The sequence below is a fragment of the Hyperoodon ampullatus genome (assembly GCF_949752795.1).
Source record: "Hyperoodon ampullatus genome assembly, chromosome: 10".
Lineage (NCBI taxonomy): Eukaryota > Metazoa > Chordata > Mammalia > Artiodactyla > Ziphiidae > Hyperoodon > Hyperoodon ampullatus.
In genome coordinates this window covers 6,846,758-6,872,469 of record NC_136923.1, presented here as the reverse complement: position 1 = coordinate 6,872,469, position 25,712 = coordinate 6,846,758, and the positions used below count along the sequence as shown (strand labels likewise).

Genomic DNA, 25,712 nt, shown 5'->3' with positions numbered 1-25,712 from the left:
AGCTTCTTGGGGAGAAAAAAGGCAAAAAGAAAGGAAAAACACCCTTTTACAATGATATGGTGAAGGGAAACCAAGAAAAGGGGATAAAATGTAAATACCTGCAAAACAAAAGAGAACCATAAAGTCAGGGTGTGAAAATGGGAGCTCACCCTTCCCCCATCACCAGAACAAAAGGCTGCTAATGTGCCTGGACTTTGCAATACTGGCAGAAGAGGGCACTATTAAGCTGGGACTATTGTAAAATACCCAAGAACACAAACAAGAGAAAAGTCAAGTCCCTGCAGAACTACTATAGAAGATCAGGAGTAGAAAGTTCCCACGTATCTATGAAGAACCACACTGTGCCTCTGAAAACCAAACATGAAGTAGAAGAAAAATTTAAGTCAACACTCCAAACAGAATTAAATATACTCAAACAAGCATCTGAGGATGTGAAAAAACTCTTTGAACCAGAAATTTTAACAAATGCATGAGGGGGAGAGCAGGAATGAATGAAAAGGGAGTTGATTGAAATCAGGGAAAAAATGAGAAAAAAGGAAAGATATTGTTATCTCAGAGATGAAGAATAAATTGCAAAGTATCAAATGGAGAATAGTCTCAATAAAAGGCATTTTTAAAAGGAAGGAAAACAACCAAGTGAATGAAAATGACATAAAGAAGTAAAAATGATCCCTCCAAAAAAGTAGAGGGAAGACCAGCAAAGAAGGAAATATTCGTATTATCAGAGCCCCCTAAAGAAAAATAAATAAATAAAACAATGGAACAGAGGTAATATTTAAAACTATAATCCAAGAAAACTTTTTAGAAACAGAAAAAGAGCTGAATATACACATTGAAAGGACTCCTTGGGTACTAGGAAAAATTAACCCAGAGTGATCAACTCCAAGACATCTTAGTAAAGATACTAGATTTCAAAGATAAAGATAAAATCCTCAAGCCTTCCAGGTAAAAAAAGATCAAATAACTTATAACAGCAAAAGTATTAAACTAGCATCATACTTTTCAAAACTAACATACAAGACAGCTATGGGGCAGCATTTTTTAAAAATTCACACAAAGAAGTGTGAACCAAAGATTTGATATCCGACCATGTCTTCAGATGTGAAGGCTATAGAAAAAACATTTTCAATATACAAGAACTTCGAGACTTATACAATCTTCAGCCCTTTGGAAGAATCTGCCAGAGGGTGAACTTCATCCAACCCATTAAGGACTGGGGAAACTTCAGAAAAAGGCCTGATGGCAAGCACTTAAAATATATATAAGTATACATATAAGACCAAAACAGAGGTGGGGAAAAAGATAGAGGACTAATGTAGAAATATGCTACATACTGTTACAAAGTAGAAATCATTAACCAAAAAATAGAGGAGGCAAGAGAAAATATCAATAGGAAAAGCTCACTGATGTATGAGCAATAGGTGATAGTAAAGGATACTGGGGGTGAAACCTGGAAAGCCGGATAGTAAAGATTTACATAAGAGAACAAGGGCCTAAGAGCATTTTAAAAAGGTACAAGTATAAAAGTAACCACTAGTATAAAAACATAAACCTTCCTAAATACCAAAATAATAATAATAATAATAAAAGTATAAAAAAAGAACGAAGAATACACAACTCAGAGAGATACATATAAAAATATACATAATTATAAAATATATTATCAGTTAAGACCAAATATATCAATCATATCAATAAATGTGAATGACCTTAACTATTAAAAGAAAAAGATTTTCAATTTGGCTCACAAAATAAGACCTACGCACAGGCATACTTTGTTTTATTGTGCTTTGCAGATACTGCATTTTTTACAAATTAATGCTTTGTGGCAACCCTGCATACCCCGTTTACTGCGGATAAAATGCTGTCAAATAGCACGGAATGCTACAGAGAAATCGCTCTGGAAAAGAAGAGTCAACCGATGCTGCAAACTTTACTGTCGTCTTATTTTAAGACATTGCCACGGCGACCCCAGTCTTCAGCATCCACCACCTGATCGGTCAGCAGCCATCCACATTGCGGCAAGACCCTCCACCAGCAAAAAAAATGTGACTCACTGAAGGCTCAGATGATGGTTAGCATTTTTAGTAATCACGTATATTTTAATTAAGGTATTGTTTTTTTAGACATAATGGTATTGTACACTTAGTAGACTACAGTGTAGTGTAAACATAACTTTTACATTTGCTGGGAAACCAAAAAAATTCATGTGACTCACTCTATTGTGATAGTCACTTTGTTGTGGTGGTCTGGAACTGAGCCTGCAGCATCTCTTGAGGTATGCCTGTATGTGCTGTATATAAGAGACACATCTAAAGCAAAATGATTCACAAAGCCTAAAAATAAAGGGATAGATGATGATAACAATTCTGATATCAGACAAAGTAGCATTCAAACCCAAATGCATTAAGCATGACAAAGGGATGCTTTTTAATGTTAAAAGCCACAATTCACAATGAAGATATAACACACACAAAAATGTATGCACTAAATAACACAGCAATAATCTTTATGAAGCAAAAACTGCAGGAGATGCAAGGAGACAGAGATAGAAATAAACTAACAATAAGAGAAAACTTTACTAAACACATCTATCAATAAAAGTGAAAGAATGAAAATAAATTAATTACATCCCCTGTTTAGAAAAATAAGAAAAACAACAACAAAATGATCTAAAAGAAGGCACAAGGAAGGAAATAATAAAGATAAAAGCAGAAAGTAGTGAAGTAGAAAATAGAAAAATAGTAGATCTGGTTTTTTAAAAATAATAAATTAAGCAACCTAAATGTCCATCAACAGAGGAATGGATAAAGAAGATGTGGTACATATATACAATGGAATATTACTCAGCCATAAAAACGAATGAAATAATGCCATTTGCAGCAACATGGATGGACCTAGAGATTGTCATACTGAATGAAGTAAGTCAGACGAAGAAAGACAAATATCATATGATATTGCTTATATGTGGAATCTGAAAAAAGGGTACAAATGAACTTACCTACAAAACAGAAATTGAGTTATAGGTATACAAAACAAACTTATGGTTACCAGGGGATCAGGGGGTAGGGATAAATTGGGATATTGGGATTGACATATACACACTATTATATATAAAATAGATACCTAATAAGGACCTACTGTATAGCACAGGGAACTCTACTCAATAGTCTGTAATGGCCTATTTGAGAGAAGAATCAAAAAAGAGTGGATTTATGTATCAATATATGTATAACTGATTCACTTTGCTGTATACCTGAAACTAACACAACATTGTAAATCAACTATACTCTAATAAAAGTTAAAATAATAATAAATTAAAATTCTAGGTTTTTAGAAATAAAAATAGGCAAATCACCAGATGATCAAGAAAAAAACAGTGGGGGGAGAACATGCAAATAGAAAAATTAGAAATGACAAAGGGGAAATAACCACTGAAGCAGAAGACATTTTTAAAAATCGTAAGAGATTATTTTGTAATCCTCTTTGCATATAAATTTGAAAACCTAGATGAAATGAATATCTTCCTAGGGAGATAGAGATTGCTAAAATTGACCCCATTTGATTTAGAAAGCTTAAACAGGCCAATTTCCATAGAAGAGATAGACAAAGTTATTGAGGAACTACCCCACAAAAAAACAACAGGCCCAGATGGTTTCTCAGAAGAATTCTACCAAACCTTTGGAACCAGCTAGGCCCAGTGCTGTATAAATTATTCCAGAGCATTGAAAGGGGAGGAAACTTTCCTAACTCATTATATGAAAAGTAGAATATTGATACCTAAACCAAATAGACAATGCAAAGAAAGAAAACTACAGATTAGTATCACTCATGTGTATTGATGCAGAAATACTAAATAAAATATTAGCAAACTCAAATCCAAAATATTAGAATCCAAAATCACATTAAGAAGGTAGTATACCATGTCCAAGTAGGATTTATTACAGGAGTAATGTAAGGTTGATTTAACACTAAGAAAGCCATTAATGTCACACACTATATTAATAGCCCAAATAAAATAAATCATAAAATTATCTCCATAGATACTGAAAAAGTCTTTGAAAAATTCAACATTTATTCACTATAAAAAAAATCAAGTAAATGGAAATTGAAGCATATTTTTTAAATAGGTATGCATATCAAAGTTTAAAAAGCAAGTATCTATGATATTCCACCATCATGTAATAAAGAAGGAGATAAAAGAAAATATGTCTGTGTGTTTGTGTAAAAATAAACAGAAAATAAATAAATAGAAAGGAGAAAACTTATTAAGTTTTATCAATAATTAATTGTTTATTAATAATTAAAAATTGTTAATATTAATTAATCTTTTAATATAATTATTTATTAATTAATTATTAAATATGGTTAATTATTAATAATAAACTTGTTTGTTTATTTTAAAATAAATAGGAGAAACTAGAAAAGAAAGAGCATGGTTACCTGAAGGGGTGGGTAGAAAAGGGATAGAAAAGGGGGAGGAATAAGAAGTAAGGATGAGAAGGAAGCACCCCTTCCCTGAGTATATATCTTTAATAGTTCCGACTCTTAGAGTCACAGTAATATTTCACATACCACCCAAAATAAATAGTTGCCTTTTGTGGGTGGAACCAAAATGTAATACAAATAGTGACATACGAACTTAACTATATTACAAACGAACAATGCAACCATACTTAAGAGAATGGGGAAGAAAAGAGCTAACATAAGTGAATTTCAGGAAGCAGTATGTTGACTGGAAACTGTAAGGCTAAAAAAAATTACTGTACCCTTGTTGGTAAAAGGAAATGGGTTAGCAATTCTAAACTATTACCTGGGTATGTTAGGATTGAACAAACAAGTCAATATAGATAATTTGAGGCAGATTTTTCACTGCCTGAAAAAGAAGTTACAAATAAGGAAAGTAAAGAAGCTAGAATGAACTGTATTAGAATTGGAGGTATAAGTATGGACTTATGGTTTTAATATTTATACAGGTAGATATAGACACACAGCGTGTATGTTTGTGTGGGTAAATATATGTATACATGTTTCCTAGCTTTGTGTGCTGAGAGGGTCTGTGAACAATGATACTCCAGTAGCAATGACCATACCTAGTGGTCAGATCTTGATTTCTAAATGCCATTTAGAAAGGAACCAGAGCCCCTTGGAGAAGCAATTGATTTGAGTGCTGGGGAAGGACAAGATGAAGTTGGAACATATTATGGTGCCCCTAAAATAAGAAAGTACTCAGAAAAATATTGGAGGTATGTCAAAAAGACACAGGAATCAATCTGAAGAAGTTCCCAAAGGCCAAACCAGGGATAATTTGAATAGCAAAATATATAATGATAGTATTGGATTATGACCCCTAGAATAAACTAAGTACCCACGAGTCCATACCTGAAATTAATAAAAATTGAATAAATAAGTGGGTGTGACAGGGCAGCTCTTTCTTACAGGAAAATTCTAATTAGTAAATATAGAAGGAATGAAGAAAATATAAACCCATTAGGCAAACACCATAGGGATAATTGTTGCAGGCAAGATCCACCAATGGATGATAAAATCAATGGGTAAAGGTTTGACCTGAAAGAGGATATTTTCATGATCTCAAAAGTATCCTCCCCAAGATGGTTACCAATTACAAAGGGAAACATGGTAACTTTATAGTGGAGAAAACTGGCATTCACCAACTTACCCAAATGATCAAGGTATACATCTCCTGTACTAAGTTTTACTGACATCCTATGTCCCTTTATATGATAAACTGAGAAAGACACAGTATCACTTCTATAGTTTTCTTGCCAAAAATATGCATAATCTCAGTTTAGTAATGAACATCAGACAAACTCACATTGAGGAGCATTCTGCAAAATAATGACCAGTACTCATCAAAAGGTCATGAAAGACAGGAAAGGGCTGAGGAACTGTCACAGGATGGAGGAGACTAAAGACAGACAGCCATGAAGTGCAAAGTGGAATCCTGAATTGGATACTGGGACAGAATAAAGGACATAAGGAAAAAAACTGATGGAATATGAATAAAGTCTGTAGCTTAATTAATAGTATTGTACCAATGTTAATTTCCTAGCTATTAAATATTAAATGCTTTACCCTAAAATCTGAAACAAAGCAAAGATGTATGCTGTCTCCACTTCTATTCCATATAATACTGGAATTCCTAGAGAGTGTGATAAGGCAAGAAAAATAAATAAAAAAGATTAAGATTGGAAAGGAAGAATAAAACCTGTCTTCATTCATAAACATCATGATTGACCACATAGAGAAGGCCTAAGAAACCTACAGAAAAAAATTACTAAGTGAATTTAGTAAGGTCACAGGATAAAAAGATAATAAGCAAAAATCTACTGTATTGTGTATATGCTGGCAACAAACAATTGGAAAATTTAAAACTTCTGATTTTCACAAGACACAATTAAAAAATGAAAAGGCAAGCCAACATCAGGGACTTCCCTGGTGGTCTAGTGGGTAAGACTCCACATTCCCAATGCAGGGGGCCTGGTTTGATCCCTGGTCAGGGAACTAGATCCCGTGTGCATGCCACAACTAAAAGTTTGCATGCCACAACTAAGAACCCATATGCCGCAACTAAGATGTCCACATGCCGCAACTAAGAAGTCTGCATTGCTGCAACTAAAAGATCCCACATGCCGCAATGAAGGTCCTGCGTGCCACAACTAAGACCCAGTGCTGCATGCATGCATTCATAAATAAATAAATAAATAAATAAATAAATAAAATCTAGTGTTGACAAGGATGTGGAGCCACTGGAACTCTCAAACATTGCTGGTAGGAATGTAAAATGGCACAGTTAACTTCAGAATCAGTTGGGCATTTCTTAGAAAGTTAAACATAAAATTACCATCTGACCTGGTAATTCCAGGTAGGATGGATAAAGCTAATCTAAGTGAAAAAATATCATATCAGTGGTTGACCAGGGCAAAGACAGGGAATGAGGGTGGAGAGACTACAGAGGGGCCCCAGGGGATGATGGAAGTATTCTATATCTTGATTGCAGTGTGGGTATCTGGGTGTATCCACTTTTCAAAACTCATTGAACTGTACACTTAAAATGAATGCTTATTATAGGTAAACTAGACTTTAACAAGGCTGTTTCTAAGGTAGAAAACAATCAGAATGAATGTTTTTTGAACATTTACCTTTTTAAATGCTTTCCATATTCTGTATCATCCCACTGAATTCCCCAAACCACCCTATTAGGTAGGGCTACATTGTTCCCATTTTCTAGCTGAGGAGACAGAGGTAGAACTTACAGTAAAAAATGAGGATCTGAACCCTTGACCACTGTGCTACAGGGCTAGAACATCACAGTCTTGCCCTTGACATTAATAAAGCTTATCCTGAGGATGTGCTAACAAGCCCACTACTGGGAGCAGCTAAGAGAAGTGAGTGTGGATCTGGGAAATGAGAGGAGACGCCCAAAGGAAGAGGTGGCCTGGGGGGACCAGCATTTGTCCAAGCCTGGACTTCTAAATACTTACATAGGAATCATTGGGTGCCTGGTCCTTGCCTCACCCTAGACCGACTGAATTAGAATCCCTGGGGTGGGCCTGAGAGCCTGCATTTTAATAAGAATGTCCCCCTCCTAGCCCCACCTACCCCAGTAGGAAGAGTAGAGACAGGTCTGTGCAGAGGAAGATCTGGGTGTCAGAACAACCTGGGCTTGAATCTGACCCTTCCAGACCCTTGCTTCCCTCTCTCTGCCTCAGCTTGCTCATCTGTACAATGGGCATCATAATAGTACCAATAGCATGAGGTGGCTGGGAGATTTATGTGATTTGAGTGAGAATTAGGCACAGCACCTGGCACAGAGGAAGCACTCAATACATGTTGGATTAAAATAACACTTGAATGCGGCACTGGACCCCACTCAGCACCTTTCCCTCTCCTTCCTCTCCAGGGCCCGGCCTGGCCTTTATCGCTTACCCCAAGGCCGTCACCATGATTCCCCTCTCCCCGCTGTGGGCCACCTTGTTCTTCATGATGCTCATCTTCCTGGGCCTGGACAGCCAGGTAAGAGGGGAGTCCAGGCTGGAAGGGGCAGGGAGCCAGGTATATTGCTCTCCAGAACAGCTCTGAGACCTACACACCACGTCCTGGTCCTTGTCGTCAGAACCACCCAGACCCTGGAGGACACGGAGATGTGGAAGAGCATCTTCTTCTTCCTTCCTTTATCTCTGGATTGGGGCCCCGTGTCATGCCGCTGGCGGCCACATGGGTCCTCGGTACCACCACCAGCTACCGCTGCCCTGACATTCCACCTGCCTGCCTCTCTTCTCACTGTGGGCTTCTCCCGACCCACCCTCCACTTGGCAGCCCGCCATCCTCCGTGAAGGCTGTAGAGTTAGAACTAGCAATTTATCTGTGCACGTTTTCCTTTCTCTCTACACGAACACGTGCACTTACACCTTCTCACACTGTAAAACCCACCCAGCCCACCCTCCCACCCTCCTCCAATCCTCTCCTTGGTTTTCCTGCCAGAAACCTGCGGCCTCCAGTCTCTCTTCTGTCCCAGAATCTGCCCCTTGCCCTGCTGCTCCATCGTGGCTGGGTTTCCTAAGAGCCCCAGAGAAGATTTTCCAGCCAAAGCCTGGTGCTCCGCTCTCAGACAGGGGTCCCTTGGCGAGGTGCTGCCCACCCCCCTACCTGTGACCTTGTGCGAGTCACTTAGCACCCAAGCCTGGTGGCTGGTGTGTCTGTCTATTCAGCCAAGTCCTATTTCTTCCCCTGGATGGTTTCTCAGAAACTGCTAAGCCGAGCTGCGGAAGCACCGGGTGTTTTTGCTGATAATCATCCCATCCATTGTTGCGGGCAGAGGCCTCAGGAAGGATCGGCAGCTTGTGTGACAGTGACAGGCCTGCCTCCGCACGGGGTGTGGGGTCTGGGCCTAGGCTCTGTGAGTCTCTGGGCTGAGCCAGGCCAGCATTAGGACAGAGACACTTGGTTGGCAAAGGGGAACGGGGGGCCCAGAGGTCTGGCCTGGATGGCTGCTCTGCTCACCCCCAGGTGTAAATGGCATGGGCTTTGTGCCTGGGCTGTGTCCTCAGTTCTCAGTCATGATAACGACATGAGCTGGGGGTCCCCTTTTGTTATCCTCATTTTGCAGAGGAAGAAACTGAGGCCCAGAAATGCTGAGTGAGTTGCTGGGACATGCACCCAGGTCTGTGTGCTTCTTAGCCCACCTGCTCTGACGTCACTTCAGTTTAGGTGCTGGATCAACAGGCTCCCTGGAATCTCCTTCCTTCCCTGGGGACCCTGGAGAAAGGATGAGCACGGCCAGCCTTGCTGCAGAGGCAGGGCAGCCTGGAGGCTAGGAGTCCAGGTGTTGAAGCCAGACAGGGCTGGGGTTGAGTCCCAGCTGCACGACTCTGGCCAGCTGTGTGACTCTGGGCTAGTCACCTCACCTCTCTGTGCTACAGTCCCTTTGCACAATAAGGATAGAAATCCGTACCCTAAGGAGGTGGACATGAACCAGAAAGGATTTGGAGCCAAAGAATGGCTCCAGGGAAGTGGGGGGAGTGCCCTGCAGAGGTGACAGCCAGCCTCTGGGACAAGATTGCCTGGTTCAAATTCTGGTATATTCCTAATATATTATACCTCTGATCTCAGGGAAAGTTGCTTACACCCCTATGCTTCCGTGTCTTCATTTACAAAACAGGTAATACTAGGACCTAACGCCTAGAGATTAAATAAATTAATATCTGTTAACTGCTTAGGACTGAGCCTGGCACACGACAAGCACCATGTGTTTGCCACTGTTGTTATTATTCATTTATTAAACATTTTCTGAGCATCTCCTCTGTGCCACTGGAAATAGATGAAAATGATGTGGCCTCTGCCCTCCAGGGTCTCACCTTCTTGCTAGGAGACAGATCAAGAGCAATCATGGGCCCCACGAGATGAGGGATGTGGACTAGGCATGGAAGAGAGGGGAAATCTCTTCTGCCCAAGTAGGAAGCAAGGAGGAGCAGTCAGGAAAAGGCTCATGCAGGAGGTCTGCCCACAGTGCTGGGAGAACCCAGGCAGGGGGGTAGGGGTGTGCTGGGATATTTGGGCTGGGTGTTGAGGGGTGAATAGGAGTGTAATTTATCCCACACCCAGCCCTGTCTCAGCATGGCGGGACACAGATGCCTAACGGCTCAGGCTCTGCCGCTGAAGGCTGCCCAGCCCAAACGCAAGAGCTGGGTGTTAGCTCACCTGACTGCCCTCCCCCAAGCAGAGGGTCACTTGCCCACTAGAAGCAGAGGGTCACTTGCCCACTAGAAGCAAAGGGCAGGGGAAATGTCACAGGCCTGGAGGACAAAGCAAGTCAAGTCCCACCCACAGACCAGAGCCTGCCAGCAGCAGAGCCCTCAGCTCTCAGGACAGTTACAGGGACTCCCATCTTGCCTCCCAGGCAGAGGCTGCGTCTCATTTAAGTCGTTGACCCCAGAACAGGGCCCCGCACATAGGCACGTGATAGGCAGCTTTTGGGGAGAAGGAATTCTAGAGTCAGGAGACCTCATTTCAAGTCCTGACCCTGCCGCTTCCTTGCTGAGAGACTTTGGGCAGGTCGCTTTCCCTCTCTGAGCCTCAGGGTCCTCATGTGTTAAATGGGCCTGCCGGAGTTCTGTAAACGCTGGGATTATTGTTTTTATTCTTGGGTCCTCCATCAGGGTAAGTGTGGGAATAAAAGTGAGACCCAGTGGAAAGGAAGCCCAGGGTTTAAGGCTGCTGTACTTGCCTGGAGCCAGGGCCAGTAAGAACGGCCTTTCTCTTGGGTTTCACACCATCATTTCTACCCTGTGCAGTTTGTGTGTGTGGAAAGCCTGGTGACCGCTGTGGTGGACATGTACCCCAAGGTCTTCCGGAGGGGCTATCGGCGGGAGCTGCTCATCCTGGCCCTGTCGGTCACCTCCTATTTTCTGGGCCTCGTGATGTTAACAGAGGTGAGTGATAAGGATACAGGTTAAGTGATGTGAACAGGGTAGCACAAGGGTTAAGCGCCTGGGCTTTGGTTTAGTGGATCTGACATTGACTAGCTGTGTGACCCTGGCTCCAGGTCCGGCACTTCTCGGGGACTCCATGCTCTTATGTTTGTAATGGGTTGTAATGAAGGTGTCCACTTCACCGCCAGAGGGAATAAAACTCCCAGAGGGAAAGGCTGGGTTTACCTGGTCATCGTGAACGTCTGGCTGCCAGGGCCACCCCTTTTAGTAACTTCTGGGTGAAGGGGACAGTGTCAGCTACGGAACCCTCAACTAGTTACTAGGCTTTTCTGGGGCATCACTGAGAATAGGCATGAGGAATTGGCACCTTCAGGCACTGTGTGTGCCCGCGCCAGCCCTTCATGTGTACCCTCTTCTTGTCTCTGCCTGGGGTCAGGAGGGGCTCATCATGACCCTAAATTAAGACTGTCTCATAAAGCCATGATTCTCTTCCCTCCTGCAGCCATCCTGTCTAATAAATACTTTCTTAAGTACCTTGGGAAGGTGAGATTAGATATCTTTTTATCCACACTCAGAAAATTAATTGATTTTAAAAGCCAAACCACCCCCCACCAAAAAGCCTAAAAACTGTTGTCTAGACAAGAAGAGGTTTTGTGAGAAACATGGAAAGAAATGAGGGAATTCAGAATCTGTCACAGCAGCTGATATGGTACTGAAGTCGGTCTGTTGATCGTCATCCTCCACTTCTCAATTCAAATGCCACCTCCTCCTGGAAGCCTCCTCTGCTTTCCTTCCCACTCAGGACTTCATTCTAAGCTCAGCTCAGCCTCCCTCTGGCCATGACAATGACCTGTCTGTTCACCTGCTGCCCCCACCAGGCCCCGAGGTCCTCAAGAACAGGAGCTGGCCTTGACCTGCTTTGCACCCTTGGGACCTGGCATGGGGTGGGCTCTGGGGCACGGTGGCTGGTGTTATTACTGCTCCTAGTCATTGTCACATTAATGGGAGTGATAATCAGCGTTTGAGAAAATGAATGGTGCAGCACTTCCACACGAAGAACCAGGGAGGCAGTGAGTAGGGCCCCATTAAGTACTGATTAATTATGCAAAGTAGAGTCTTTTGTCACGCACAAATTGGGGGGGTTAACCTGATGCCTTAAAAAGGCTGGTGGCGCTACAAGAAGAGCAGGCATTGGCGGGTGTCCCCGGCTTGCAGCAGGCAGGTGGAGGGCCCTCCTGGACACCGGCCCTGGGTGCCCTGCTCACAGAGCCTTCCAGCCCACCCTCCTCCAGGCCTCGGGTCTGCCCCGGGGCACCTGGGGCCCCAGCCCATCAGGGAGCCAGCGCTGCGTCTGCCCAGGACCAGCGTGTCCTTGAGTGATCACACCGGGAAGTTCAAACTGCCAAATGGGTCCTGTCGGCCTCAGTAATTGCTGGCAGGATCTTCTCCCTCATTTAAACACATTTAAAGCTCTGCTCTAGGGATAAACTAGTCCGCAAATATCTGATCTTCCACTGAGGCAGTGTGGTGGGTGGTGAAGGGCACGGGCTCTGCAGCCGGACACTTGGGCTCAGTCCTCAGCCCCACGGCTGGGCAGCTGGGTGACCTGTGGTGCGTATTGTCACTGGCCCGGGCCTCGGGTTCCCCCGCGTGAGTACTGAGGATAACTGTAGCGCCTGCCCTGTGATCACACTGTGCCAGGAACAGCTAGACTGAGACCTGGGACCAGTTACAACAGAGCTGGCACTTGGAGAGCCCTGCGTTAAGGCTTCCTTCTGGGTTTTTTTAATGTATGATGTTTGTGGAAGGAGACCCTCGGGAGAGCAATTAGGAGGGCAGTCCTGGGTTTAACTCAGAAAGCTCCTTACCCTCAGAGACCCGAACGCCTGCCATATCTGTCACAGACAGGAGGCCCCAGACCAGATACGGCCCAGCGATCCATGTTGTTTCCCCCTCACTGTGATTTTTTAAGAAGACGAAGAGGTTACCAAAATTAAAGAGAAAGATTTCTCAAGAAAATTTGGATTTTGGGCACCTTCCAGAAAATCTGCAGACCTGGCTGCCCAGGCCTACGTCCCCCAGCAGCAATCGACTGGAGTTGTGTGGCCACGTGGGGCCTGCGCTCTCCAGTTAGCCACAGTCCCCACCACTCCCTGCTGTCACACACTAGGACCACTTGGACTCAGCACTGAGATGTTGCCTCCGATCTAGTTGAAGAGATGAATGAGGAAACAAATAGTCCCAGGGTGTGTGGTCTTTCACATGACAGAAGGAGGCCCGGGGGCTTGGGGAACACAGAGAAGAAGCTTAGTCCCAAGAGGTCCCCGTGGCAGACACATAAGGAGGCTGTCTAGGCTTCATCCTGGCCTCTTAACCCCCGTCCTTTCCTGGCATTTGGAACACCTCCCCCAACCCGACCCTCCCTCCCTTTTGTACTTTTATTTCTGCTGCTTTTGATTGTCCCGCTGAGGACTCTCATTGTGTTGTAGGATTTTCTTTACGGATCCCAACCCTTCCCACCCCTGCATCTGGCCTCCCCTCCTCTGCCCACCCAGACGCCTCCCCTGCCTCCCAGAGATCCTCCCAGATCACCTTGGCCAGCCAAGCTTGCACCTCCCTGGCCTTCCACTGAATTTAATCTTCAGAGATTTGTATATCACAGAGCTGGCCCACTTTGTTCCTGCATCCCACAACGATTGCGCACCTACTGTGTGCCGAGTCTTTGGCCAGAAACAGGGACACAGCTGTGGACAAGCCATTCACAGTCCCTCCCCAATGGAGCACTCACTCCATTTGATTCAATTCGCACTTACGGGGACATACTGCAAGCCGGGCCCTGTGCTGAGGGTGGGAGACACACAGAGGACCAGTGCGGGGGCCTTCCCAGCAGGAGCTCAGAGCTAACAGAGTAGCTGATGGCAGAACGCATTTTTTTTTTTTAAACTATGAATCCTTAAAATGTGCTATGGAGGCCCAAAGAAAGAACGAGGCTGTCAGGGAGGGCTGCTTGGAGGAGGTGACATTTGAGATGAGCTTTGAAGGAACTTACCCAGTGAAAGGGAATAGCATGTGCAAAGGCACAGAAGTGAGACAGTCCCTTGGTGTGTCCAGGAGGGAGCATGTTGAGGGGGACTGTGGGAGGGGGAGCTGAGGCCCAGTGAGGAGGGCAGCCCTGGCTGGCAGGCTGAAGGAAGCCAAGGGGTAATTGTAAACTGTAGGGTGACATGGTTGGATTTGCAGGTTGGAAAGGTCCCTGTGAAAGCTGGTGTGTGGAAGGGTAGGAGAGGGAGGCTGGAGGCAGGGAGGCCAGTGGGGAGGCTGTCACAGCCTCCTGGAGAGAGGTGCTGAGCCTTCCCAACCTCCAATCTCTGGTCTTCTGTGTTGTCTCTGACGTTTGAGGAGCAGGGACAAGACAAACCAACGCAATCCCAGCAACCCCCAGAGGGTGGTCTTAGGGAGCGCCCAGGTGTGGTGGGTGCAGTGTTCCAGGACCCTGGGGAGACCAGTCTGTCCTGGTGGAAGTGAGTCCCGGCTGGTGGTAGCCACAGGGCAGAGAGCCCTTCCCAGGGCCAGCTGGCTGACCCTGCTGTCCAGTGTGTCTGTCACTCTGTCCATATTTCTGTCCTCTCGCTTCCCAGGGTGGCATGTACATCTTCCAGCTCTTTGACTCCTACGCCGCCAGTGGGATGTGCCTTCTCTTTGTGGCCATCTTCGAATGCATCTGCATCGGCTGGGTATACGGTGAGTAGAGGCTGAGCCCTTCCACACCCCAGAGGCCACCATGGTGCCCAGCACATGGGCATCACCCGGGACCCGGCTGGGCCTGGGTTCCCTGTGGCTGGTCTCCATCTGCATCAACCTCTTCGTCCTCCCCTCAGGGACTTCTTGTCCTTTCCCACTTGTCGGGAGACCCTCCTGCTTTTATATCCCTGCAGCAGAGGGAGGGGTTCCAGGCTCAGACATTGTGACCTTGATTCTCTCCTTCTGCCCCTGATGCTCAGTTTTCCCATCTGCAAAATGGAGTACTATAAACAATCACCATGTCTCCGAGCAGGAGGTAGTGTAGGCAAAGCAGCCACCCCAGTGCCTGGCCCTAAGTCAGCACGTGCCTTCTGGTTCCCCAAACCGTATGAGTGCGTGAGGGTTGCTGGTCTGAATGATGATGCACACTCCCAAGTGTGGTTCGGGAATAGACACCCCACAGGCCACCCGTCTGGCCCTCACCTTCAGAGCCCTGACCCCCGCCCCCGTGCAGGTCAGCCAGCCCCTGGCCCTGCCTCAAAGGGACCACCTTCCTCCTTTCCCCCAGAAACTCCTGCCCGTTTCCTGGACCTCACTGCCCAAGGTCAGAAGGGGTCTTCCCAATATTGAACCAGAGTCCCTTCTACTGCAGTTTATCCTGACACCTCACATATGTAACACCTTGGTAGTTTTTAAGCGGTAAATAGGGTTCCTGCCGCAATTTGTCTTGGGCTGGGGAAACCAGACACTCATAGCCTTCCCTCTGAGTCTTGTACAGAAATCTTCTGGGGTGTGTGTGCCCGTCTTCTTTATTCTGGACAGGAAGCAACCGCTTCTATGATAACATCGAAGACATGATTGGCTACCGGCCGTTGTCACTCATCCAATGGTGCTGGAAAGTCGTGACCCCCGGGATCTGTGCGGTAAGGGCCCTGCCAGGAGCCGCCTGCAGCCCACCCACCCACCCACCCATGTACTTCTGCACCCCAGAGCCCAGACCTGGCTGAGGCCGAGACTGAGGAGGTGGTGTCCCCCTGGGGACCCTCTGTGCCTTCAGAAAGTCCGAGGCACCTGACACCTTTCAAAGCCAGCATTATGGGGACAGTCTCTGGGCTTGGCCAGGGGGCCTCACTAGGACCCCAGCCCTGCAACCAGCTTGCTGTGTGATTGTGAGCAAATCACCTCCCTTCTTGGGACCTCAGGTTCTATGCCTGCATATGTATAGAAGGCGGCTGGGACCTGCCTCTGCGAGGGCCGAGGGTCCCAGGAAAGGCACTTGGCTCTGCTGTTCACAGGGAAGCAACAGTGTGAGGGTAAAGCGGGGCTCACGCTCTGCGCCTCACATCAGACCGGGAGAGGCCTTTGTGAGAGGATGTTTAATTAAAAAAACAAAACCCCCTGCTCTTCACCCAGCTCTTGGCACTGGAAGTATCTCAGAGCATCTTCACAAACCATCTTAGTTCTGAAAGGCAGCTTTGAAACCAGCCCTGAGAAGTAGCTAGGAAAAAGTAATAATTCCTGACTGGGCAGAGGCTGGGGATGAGGCTCCTGGGGCTCGGGGAGGGTCTCCTGGGATCTGTGGGGGTCAGTTCCCCGTGTTTCTCGCTGTGGACCCAGCAGGGTGTCACCTCTCCAAGGCCGCCACACAGGGTTGACTGTCTCCCCTGCTGGCTGCCCGCACGCAGGCTGAGAGCCGCCCCAGGGACCTTTCCATGTCTCCCCGCAGGGCATCTTCATCTTCTTCCTGGTCAAGTACAAGCCCCTCAAGTACAACAACATCTACACCTACCCCGCCTGGGGCTATGGCATTGGCTGGCTCATGGCCCTGTCCTCCATGCTCTGCATCCCGCTCTGGGTCTTCATCAAGGTGTGGAAGACGGAGGGGACGCTGCTGGAGGTGAGCAGCCTGGGAGAAGGGGTCAGCAAGGGCGGCTCAGAGGTGGGGGGTATGGCTCAGGACAGGGCTGGCAGTGCTGGGAGGGTTGGTGAGTGTGGGTACAGCCATGGGCATGTCTGGGTCCCCGCTTCCTCATCTGGGCAATGGGTGTGATGAGAACATGCCCCTACGTGTCTCCCAGGGAAGCCTGGCCAGCTCCTCCCCAGTGGGTATTCGTCAGTACTGCTGTGCTGAAGCCTCGGGGTTGAGATGTTTTCCCTGAGCTCAGCCTCAGTTTCCTCATCTGTAGAATGGGTCAACAGCAGTCGCTCACTTACAGAGGTTGTTTGAGGACTCAGTGAGTATGCAGAGGGAAAGCGCTTAGACCAGGCCCTGGGAGAGAGAGAGAGACCAAGTGTTAGCTCTTACTGCTCTGTTGATTGTGTTCATTAAGGACCCCATTCCCAGGGCACAGGGAGAGTGTCTGACATTTGTGAAACATCTATCCTGTGTCGTCGCTGTGCCAAGCTCTCTCTGTGCTGCATCTCCTCTAGTCCTCAGAGAAATTAAGTCATTTGCCTAGGATCACACAGCCAAAAATTAGCAAACCAAAGTTTTTTAACAATTTTATTGAGGTATGTTTTCTATATCATATCATAAAATTCAGCCATTTCAGGTATACAATTCAGTGGGGTTTTTTTTTAGTAACTTTCTGTGTAGTGCAGTCATCACCATAAATCAGTTTGCAAATATTTGTATTTATTTATTTATTTATTTATTTTTATTATTATTATTTTTTAAGATCCCTGGTGCCCATTCCCAGTAAGCCCTGGTCCCAAGCCCAGACACGCACAAATCTGTCTCTGTGTGTGTGCCTCTTATGGGTGTTTCCTGCCAGTGGAATCCTGCAGTATGTGGTCTCTTGGTAGCAGAGTGAATTTGGACCCCAACGCGTCATATCCCCCACACCCACTCTCTCTTCACTCTCCTTTCCCACCCGCTGGCAGATCAGAAGGTCTGAGTCAGCTTCTCGCCCATTTTGCAAACTGTCTGCTGTGTGCCAGACGCTGCTCTAAGCCATCTACAAGCACTAGGCCACTGAATCCTCACAGCAGTCCTGTGAGGTGGAGGAGCTTCCTGTCCCCATGTCACAGGTGAGGAAGCTGAGCACAGAGAAGTGAAGCAAGTTACCCAAGGGCACACAGCCTCTGAGTGATGGAGCAGGTACCCTGTGCCCCCCACCCCCGCCTCGTTCCTGCCCCAACGCAGCACCCCAGGGCTCTCGGGGCTGACCTGCGTCTCACAAGCATGTGGCCTGTGCAGACACGCACAGGCAAGAGCCAGCTCTCCTGCCCACCCAGGGGCCTGAGCTCCAGAAAAGCCAACATCCAGCCAGGAGGGGCAGGCTGAGAGGGAAGGTCCCTTTCTCCAGCCTGCTCGTGCCCTCGGAGCAAGTCAGGGTCCTCCGCTCCTGCAGGGAATGTAGGTCAAGGGCAGTTGTTGATTCTGGTTTGGGACCAGACGTGTCCAGAGGAGAGCAGCCCTGGAGCCCTAACACCTTGGCCATGGCAGGCCCCTGCCAGTTAGTTCACCTCCCTCCATTTCCAGAAGGTTCTGCCCACTGATGGGAAGGATCTGGAAGGAAAAATGGGGTCAGAGAATTGCTGTGAGGGTGGGTAGTCTGTGCTAAGAGCTGTGGATGGGTCAACAAATCTGAGGCCGCCTCATGACAACGCTAGAGGCACGTGCCACTGTGACCCCCTTTGACAGATGAGGGAACGAGGCACAGAGGGTTAAGTTCTTGCCCCAGTTAAGTGGTGGGACTGGGAGTCAAGCCCAGGTGTCTGGTTCCAGAGCCCGTGCTCCCAGCACCTGTCCTGTGTCAAGAGCCTAGCACCGTGCCTGGCACCCAGGAGGTGCTCGGCATTGCCGAAGGGTGGGTGGGGGTACAGGATCCGCCTGTTAATCCCCCCCGGGCAGGATAGGTCCCGCCTCTCTCAGGCACGGCAGGATCTGAAAGAGAAAACAGAACCTTGATCATAAGAAACCAGCCACCCCAAAGTCTTCCCAGCCTTCCTGGGGAGAAGGTTTATGCCCGGGAAAGGCCTCCCAAATCCTGGCCTGATGTCTTCTGGAGGTGCACATGAGGCTGAGGTGTGGGACCCGAGGCCGGGCCCAGGGGGCAGGAGCGTGTGTCCAGGGTCTGCCCGTGGCCTCCACTCCCTCATCGGTAGAGTAGACGATGGCCACCCTGTCTGCGCCCAGCCCAGAGCCGGCCACTCTGCCAGGCGGCGTGAGGCTGTGGCCTTAGGGATAACGTTTCCGTCTTCAGACACACACCGCCTGTTCCCCTGGATGGGGGAGCGTGATGACAGCCTTTTGTGGGAAACGTACCCGTTTATCCAGCGATCATTATATGAACGGCTCTGGAGGTGCCGTAGCTCATCCTCACAGCAGCCCTTCGGGCAGGTACTCCTATCCCACTTCACAGATGGGAAAACACAGCTCAGAGATGTTAGGTGACGTGCCCCACATGTAGTGAGGCTGGGCAGCGGCTCACACCCCAGCTTCTCTGTCTCCACGGGAGGAGGGATGCAGCAAGCAGCCCTGGGTACAGCTCTCACGTCCTGGCCACCTGCAGCGGGCCAGGTACAGGGTGGGCACTTCCGCTCACTGTCTCCTTACTCCTCATCCAGTGATAGCAGTGGGTACCCTGGTGTCCCCATGACCGGGGGTGGGGGCGGGAAACGGAGACCCGGAGGTCCACGCATCGTCCAGGATAGAGCTCTGAGTGGCAGGGCTGGGGCTGGTGGCTCCACTGCCCCGAGGTGTCCACCATGCCGTTGGGAGGCGCCAAGGCAGGCCCGGGACCCTGGCAGCCACTCTCAGACAGCTCTTCTCCTCTCCAACCATGTAGAAATTCCAGAAGTTGACGACCCCCAGCGCCGATCTGAACATGCGGGGCAAGCTTGGGGCAGGCCCACGGACGGTGATGGTTAATGACTGTGACGCCAAACTCAAGGGTGATGGGACCATTGCAGCTATCACAGAAAAGGAGACGCACTTCTGACCGCCCCTGCCACCTTGAGGCCTCTCCTGCTCCTCGTCCCCGCCGTCCCCGCCGTCCCCGCCGTCCCCGCCCCGTGTACAAATGAATACCTGAAACACGTACTTCTAATGGTAGAGGCTTGCTCGTTTTGCACAGGATTTATTAACAAGTTAATTTTAAGGTGGCCGCACCCACTCTGGTTTCAAGTCACATCCCCTCCTCGCCCCCCAGTTGCCATGTGAGTAACGATACGCAGAGATAATCCTGTACAGGGACTAGTATCTCATCCTCTTGTGCTAGGACAGTTTTAACCAGCATTTTCTAGGGGTTAGGAAGTTGTATCATAGGGTCAGACTTTTATACTCGGCCCTGTGGCAGGGCTCCTCCTGGCCGTCTGCTCACACCCTCCGCTCTGCCGCTCTGTCCTCCTCAGCACGACTGGCTGGAGTTGCCTGCGCGCTGGTTCTCGGGCCCAGGCAGCAGCCTCTATTCTGCTTGCGGCTGCCTGTCCTGCCACTGCCTCTGCCGGGATCTGCATTGTAGGACCTTCCAGCAGCCTCCAGGGAGGGAGCTATGGTTGGGCCTGGAGCCTGGTTTCCTCCTCCAGCCCCTTCTTTGTGCCTCTGCCTCGTTTTCTCCCTCTCGCTGTCGCCCCTGCCTTCCTCCCTCTCCTGCCATCCTGTGACCTCCAATCCCTCCCCATCCCTTCCTGTCACCAGCAGAAACCTTGAATTTTCACAAGGCTTCTTCCCTACCTTTTTCCCAGGAGCCAACCACCTGCCTCCCTGGCCAGGGAGCTGAGAAGCCTCAGCCTCACTGATGGGGAGATGAGGGCTCCCACCCCTCCCTCGGTACAGCCCTGGGGTCTGGGGAGCTGGCTGGTGCTGCTCCAGGCCTCCCTGGCTGACCCCTCTCTTCTTTAATTGGATTTCACATCAAGCCTCTGCCTTGGATCCTGAGTTATTTGGGGACAGGGAAGGTGCATTCTTTATCGTTTTCCTTTATGTTCTCTATCTTATTCAGTGGAAATGCGAGTTTTCTCCAAACAGAGGATTTAGTTTCCTGTAATAAACCTGCGTGTTTGATTGGCCCAAATGCCCAGCTTCTCTGCCCCGGCCAGCCCCCATCTGAAGCCCGCATTTGCTAAGAGGGATGCCAAGCACCCCCCCAGGCAAGTCGGGATGAGCTGTCTGCTCCGGTGGACCCAGGAAACGGATGCAGGAAGACCGGGGCTCCGGCTGAGCCCCCACCTGTGTCCATCCTCGTCTGCTCTTCTCCCAACAGGTCGGGGAGGGGGTCTCCCCACTGCTGCTGCTACCGGTTCTCCACCAACCACTGTCACCAGTGCCCAGCCCCACGGCCTAGCTGGGGACATGCCGCATTGTACTTGTGGCACTTAACACTTCACTTACTTCACGCGACTCATGGTGCAGGGCGGAGGGAGGGTTTTTGTTCTTTGCTTTTTGTAATTTCCTACTAGTATTTGGGTAACTTTGGGGGGGCGGGGAGGGAAATGTGGGGGCAGGTGAAACGTCATTGCAGTGACTTTTTTGATATTCATTAGAAACAATACATCCTTTCTGAAATATTTACAGTATTATTAAAAAATGAAAAAGGTTGTACTGTTTTGCATAATGAACGTTTTTATTGGGTATTCAAAGGGTACACGATTGTCAGCTTACTCATTTTTAAAAATTAAAGAAGTGAACAAACTCTCTGTGGCTGTTCCTGGCAGAGTGGTATTCATCGGGTGGTTCTCCCTGTTTTATTACTTCTGTGATATTCCTGCCAAACCATCTTGGCATTTGGAGGTTGCTGTTTCAACTGGGGATTACAAGTTAGAAACACCCAGGGCTGTTTCAGGAGCACACACTGCCTTTCATGTGATCCCCATGCACTGAATGTCTACTGTGTGCTAAGTGCTTTACAAATTTCTCTCTTTAATCCTACCACAACCCCACTTTATTTGTCTATTACTTCCCCTGCTTTACAGACAGGGGAAATTGAAGCACAGAGAAGTCAAGCCATTTGCCAGAGCCTCACAGCTAGTAAATAGCTGGACCAGAAAGAGAAGTCAGCTCTGTCTGAACCCAAAGCCCAGTCCCCTTATCACTATGCCTTACTCCCCCTCAGGCTGCAAGACCCAGAGAAGGCGAGAGCCACCCCATGATGGCAGCAATGGTTGCCACAAAGCTCGTGCACCTGTCCTAGGGGGCAGCCCTGCGTGTCTGAGGCAGGCAACGGGGGGTGGAAGGAGACAAGGATTTGGAGCATGCAGCTCTGCTTTGGGCTCTGGGATCCACCTTTGGCAGCCTCAGTTTTCTCATCTCTAAAATGGGGATAATACCTCCTGCTTCAAACTTGGGATGACTGTGAGATCCTATGAACTCTGGGTGTGAATGGTAAAGCTTTGTATTCACGCTGGTTTTCATTATCCTGAAAGAATTGTGCCTAAGCTCTCAAAGTGTGTTGTTGCTCAGAACTCAGACAAAAATCTCTAAACCCGTGTCTGAGATTTCCAAACAGTGGCTCAGGACCATGGAGTGTGCTTTGTCCTGCTAGCACATGGCACAGCAAGGTCGTCTACACACAGGGTCTGCTCATTCCTATCTGGTTGGCTCTTTTGCTTAAAATCCAGGTCCACCTGAACCTGTCTTGGCCTCTTGCCATCTGTGAGGTGGTAACATCTGCTCACAGGGAAAGCATGCTACAAAGATCCAGAATTCAGAAAATCCCTGTGACTCCCCAGAGGGTCCCTGAGTACCTTATAACTTCACAGAGCCACGGGGATCGGTTCAGTCACCTGTCCCCTACCCACGTGCCCTCCTTGTGTCTGAAAGTATATTGTGTTAGGCAGTGGTCAGCAACCAGACACAAAGAGGCTGCGTCATGGAAGTGTGGGTCTCCCTCATTCCCAGGAAATCTGATTTGCAGACTCTCGAGCTTACAGAATTGGTAACTTGTGGCATTAATTCACCCAGTAGACCTTGCAGGCAGCAGTGTGTCTAGCAACCCCTGCTGGCCAAGTGTGACTCTGCAGCCTAGCTCTATTAGGTGCTGCAGTTAACCAGAGGAGAGGCGAGGCCTAAGATATTTTTCTCTGAGGTGAGGGAGGGGATCAGGCACCAAATAGCTGGCACTTTTGGCTGAGAACTTCAAATTCTGGAAAATAGGGTCATGTATTCGGTAGGTTTTACTGAGCATGCACCGTGTTCCTTGCCTGGACCCCCAGGACTAGGGGTATTGAGAAAAGTGGAACAGCCCCTTGTCTTGAGTGTTCCTGCCCTTCCTAGTCAAGAGGAGAGGTGCCCACACGCCTCTGGACAGGGGCAAGTGCATGGGGAGAAGCTGCTCTGTCTTCCCCAGTCTTCTCCAGCCAGTTTGAGCTCTGCAGTGTGGCCCCGGGCAAGTGTGCCCACTTCTCTGGGCCTTGGATTGGCCATTAGTAGAAAGGTGAAGAAAATGTGACCCCGAGAGGAAATGTAGGTGGCTCAAGATGCCCCTAGAAGTCCTCTGCCCTCCCGTCTCATACTCAGCCCCCTGCACCCTCTCAGGCTGTGAAAAATCAAATGAGCCCTTGGCCTGGGCACCTCATGACCCGCTAGGGAGCAGAGTCAGTCTTTGTTGCCAACTCTTGGCCTTCTCTGTCTCTCACTTTTGAATAAGGTCCACTTCGCGAAGGATACTGAGAGGAGCCACACAGGCACTACCCTCAGAGCTTCAGGCTAGCTGGACTGTCAGGACCACCCCCACAAGAAACTCCAGGGCAGAACGTGCCAGGGACAAGTGCTCAGGGAGTGCCAAGGGCAAGATCAGAGCAGTTTATTGAGCACCTACTATGTTCCAGGGGTCATGCCTGCATTACCTCATCAGAGCCTCACAACAAACCGAACAGGTAAGTGTTATTCATCCCATTTTTTTTATATAAAAGAACTAATGTTTAGAGACCACAAATAATGTGCCAAAAAATGATACCAGATACACCTCCTGGAAAGTGGGGGAGTTGAGTAGGACTGAGGTTTGCCAGGTCTGCCTAGAGCCCACATACCAAAGCACTTAACCAAGGACCGGAGACTTGAGTTGCACCTTGAGGGATGGGAAGGCTTTGCCAGGCAGGGAAGCGCATTTGAGATGGGGGAACAGCCTGAGCAAAGGCAGAGGCAGAAAAATGTCTTTGGGGAAACATGGTGAAAACCAGAGTCCCCCCCGCCCCAGCCCTGGTTTACTCTTATAACGCATCGTGCAACTTCACCTGCTGTGTGGCTGCGGTGAGCCCTCCCCAGTTTCTCAGAGTAAGGGGTTTGGGTAACACCAACATCAGTGCAGGTCCTGGCACAGAGCAGATGTTTCCTGGGGCAGGGGCTTCGGTGAATAAACACCCAGCTTGCCTGAGAGTGGGGAGCTATGGGAAGGGGAATGAATAGGCACTGAAGACCTACCTGGTGCTGGAAACCATACTGGCTCCCCCATAGGTAGCACCTTGCCCTCGTTCCCCGTGCGGGTTGGCTTTGTGGTCACATTCTACCAATGAGCAAATGGGCTCAGAGGAGTCAATTTGGCTGCCCCAGGTCCCAGAACTGGATAGCTGCAGAGCTATGGTAACAGGCCTGGGGTCTCCGGCTCCAAGGCCCATGCACTTGCCATAGACCACCTTTGGAAGGCACCGAGTGCCACCATGAGCACTGATGGATCATTCAAGGCCATGGGGAACCAGATGGTGGTGGAGGCCGTGTGGGAAAGATCTGAGGGTCTTCGGGAGCCTTGAAACACCTCTGGTGACACTAGAGACCTCTAGAAGTCTCCATAGTTTCCCAGAAATGATATCCTGCCACTGGGGTTCACTGAGAGGGACAAGGGAACGTTTGGGGCCAGTGAGGTGTTGATAGTGGAAGGGACCATTGGGACCCCTAGAGACCTAAAAGACTAGTTAGGGGGTACTAGGAATCCAGTAGAATTATGTGGAGCCATCAGTAAATGATGGAGCCCTTTGGGAGTTAGGAGGGGTTGAGGGTACTGGATGGTACCCGTACTCACGTATATAGGGGACCACTGGGGAAAATGGAGAATCATCGGAGAGTATGTCAGAGTTACTGAGGGCCATCAAGAGTTGTAAAAATATCAGGGCCCTTGGTCATTACTGCGGGGCTATGGAGCCATACGGAGTTCTAGGGGGCACTTGGGGTCACCTTGTGGTAAGCGTGTTTCTGGAGAGCACCCTGCAGGATGCAGCCTTGAGGAAGGGGGAGGAGGGGCGCTCAGAAATGCTTTCCGGGGGGCGGGGGAAGGCAGTGAATCTGACATGAATGTGAATGAAGGCAGGGGGCAGCCCGGCAGTGATGGGGAGGCCCAGCCTGAACTGCAAACCACGGGAGGCGGTGGGCAAGGAGGGCCTGGGCTAAGGACTCCACGACCTTGATCTTGAGAGAGTGGCGCAGGCTTTGCTCTTCCAGAGAGACTCCCCCACCCCCCACCTAGGGGTGTCAGACTAATTCTAGCCAACACTTGGCTTTTCTTGTTCTCCCAGGAATCTTCTCTGCCTTTCTTTCGAGTAGCTTCCCAAAGCGAACAATTTCTAGAGTGAGGAGACGCTCATAGCCTGGTCTGAACAGGAGCTTGGGCCCAACCAAAGAAGGGTGACTTAGGAGAAGCCCAGCAGAGGGTCTGGGCCTGATCTGTGGGTCCCCATGAGCAGACAGTGGGGAGAGGGGTCAGAGGAGACAGCAGAGCAAAGGCAAGTGTCATTTACTGATCACTGAGAGTATCATTTATTCAGCACCTCCCATGCACCTGGGATAGGGTCAGGTGTTTTCCATTAGCCTCAAAACTACCCTGCAACTGCGATTCATTCCGACTTTACAGCTGTGGAAACAAACTCAAGAGAAGTAAGTGGGGGAACTTGCCCAGCATCACACAGAGTGAGCTGGAATTCAAAGCCAAGTCTATCAAACCCAGAATCCTTGGTTTTTTTCTCTATACCAGGAGGCTATTGGGTGACCTGGGGCTCCCACAAGGAAGAACAAGCTGGGGGACCTCCCTCCCCTGATCACTGCCCTCCTACCCGGAGTCCTGGGCTCAGACGGGCTCTGGTGGCAGC

At 48.6% G+C, this 25,712-nt stretch overlaps 1 protein-coding gene across 1 annotated transcript in view; it reads left to right on the top strand.

Annotated features, from left to right (window-relative positions):
• Positions 1-19,729, top strand: part of SLC6A11 (solute carrier family 6 member 11) — a gene marked incomplete at its 5' end in the record, with an annotated part of 120,092 nt that extends 100,363 nt beyond the window's left edge. Inside the window, 6 exons of the mRNA XM_079712796.1 lie at positions 7,925-8,037; positions 10,815-10,952; positions 14,591-14,693; positions 15,516-15,616; positions 16,420-16,590; positions 19,487-19,729. Of these exons, the coding sequence (XP_079568922.1) occupies positions 7,925-8,037; positions 10,815-10,952; positions 14,591-14,693; positions 15,516-15,616; positions 16,420-16,590; positions 19,487-19,639 (779 nt within the window). The 3' untranslated portion in view covers positions 19,640-19,729. The remainder of the gene's footprint in view (positions 1-7,924; positions 8,038-10,814; positions 10,953-14,590; positions 14,694-15,515; positions 15,617-16,419; positions 16,591-19,486) is intronic.
• Positions 19,730-25,712: the final 5,983 nt, after the last annotated feature.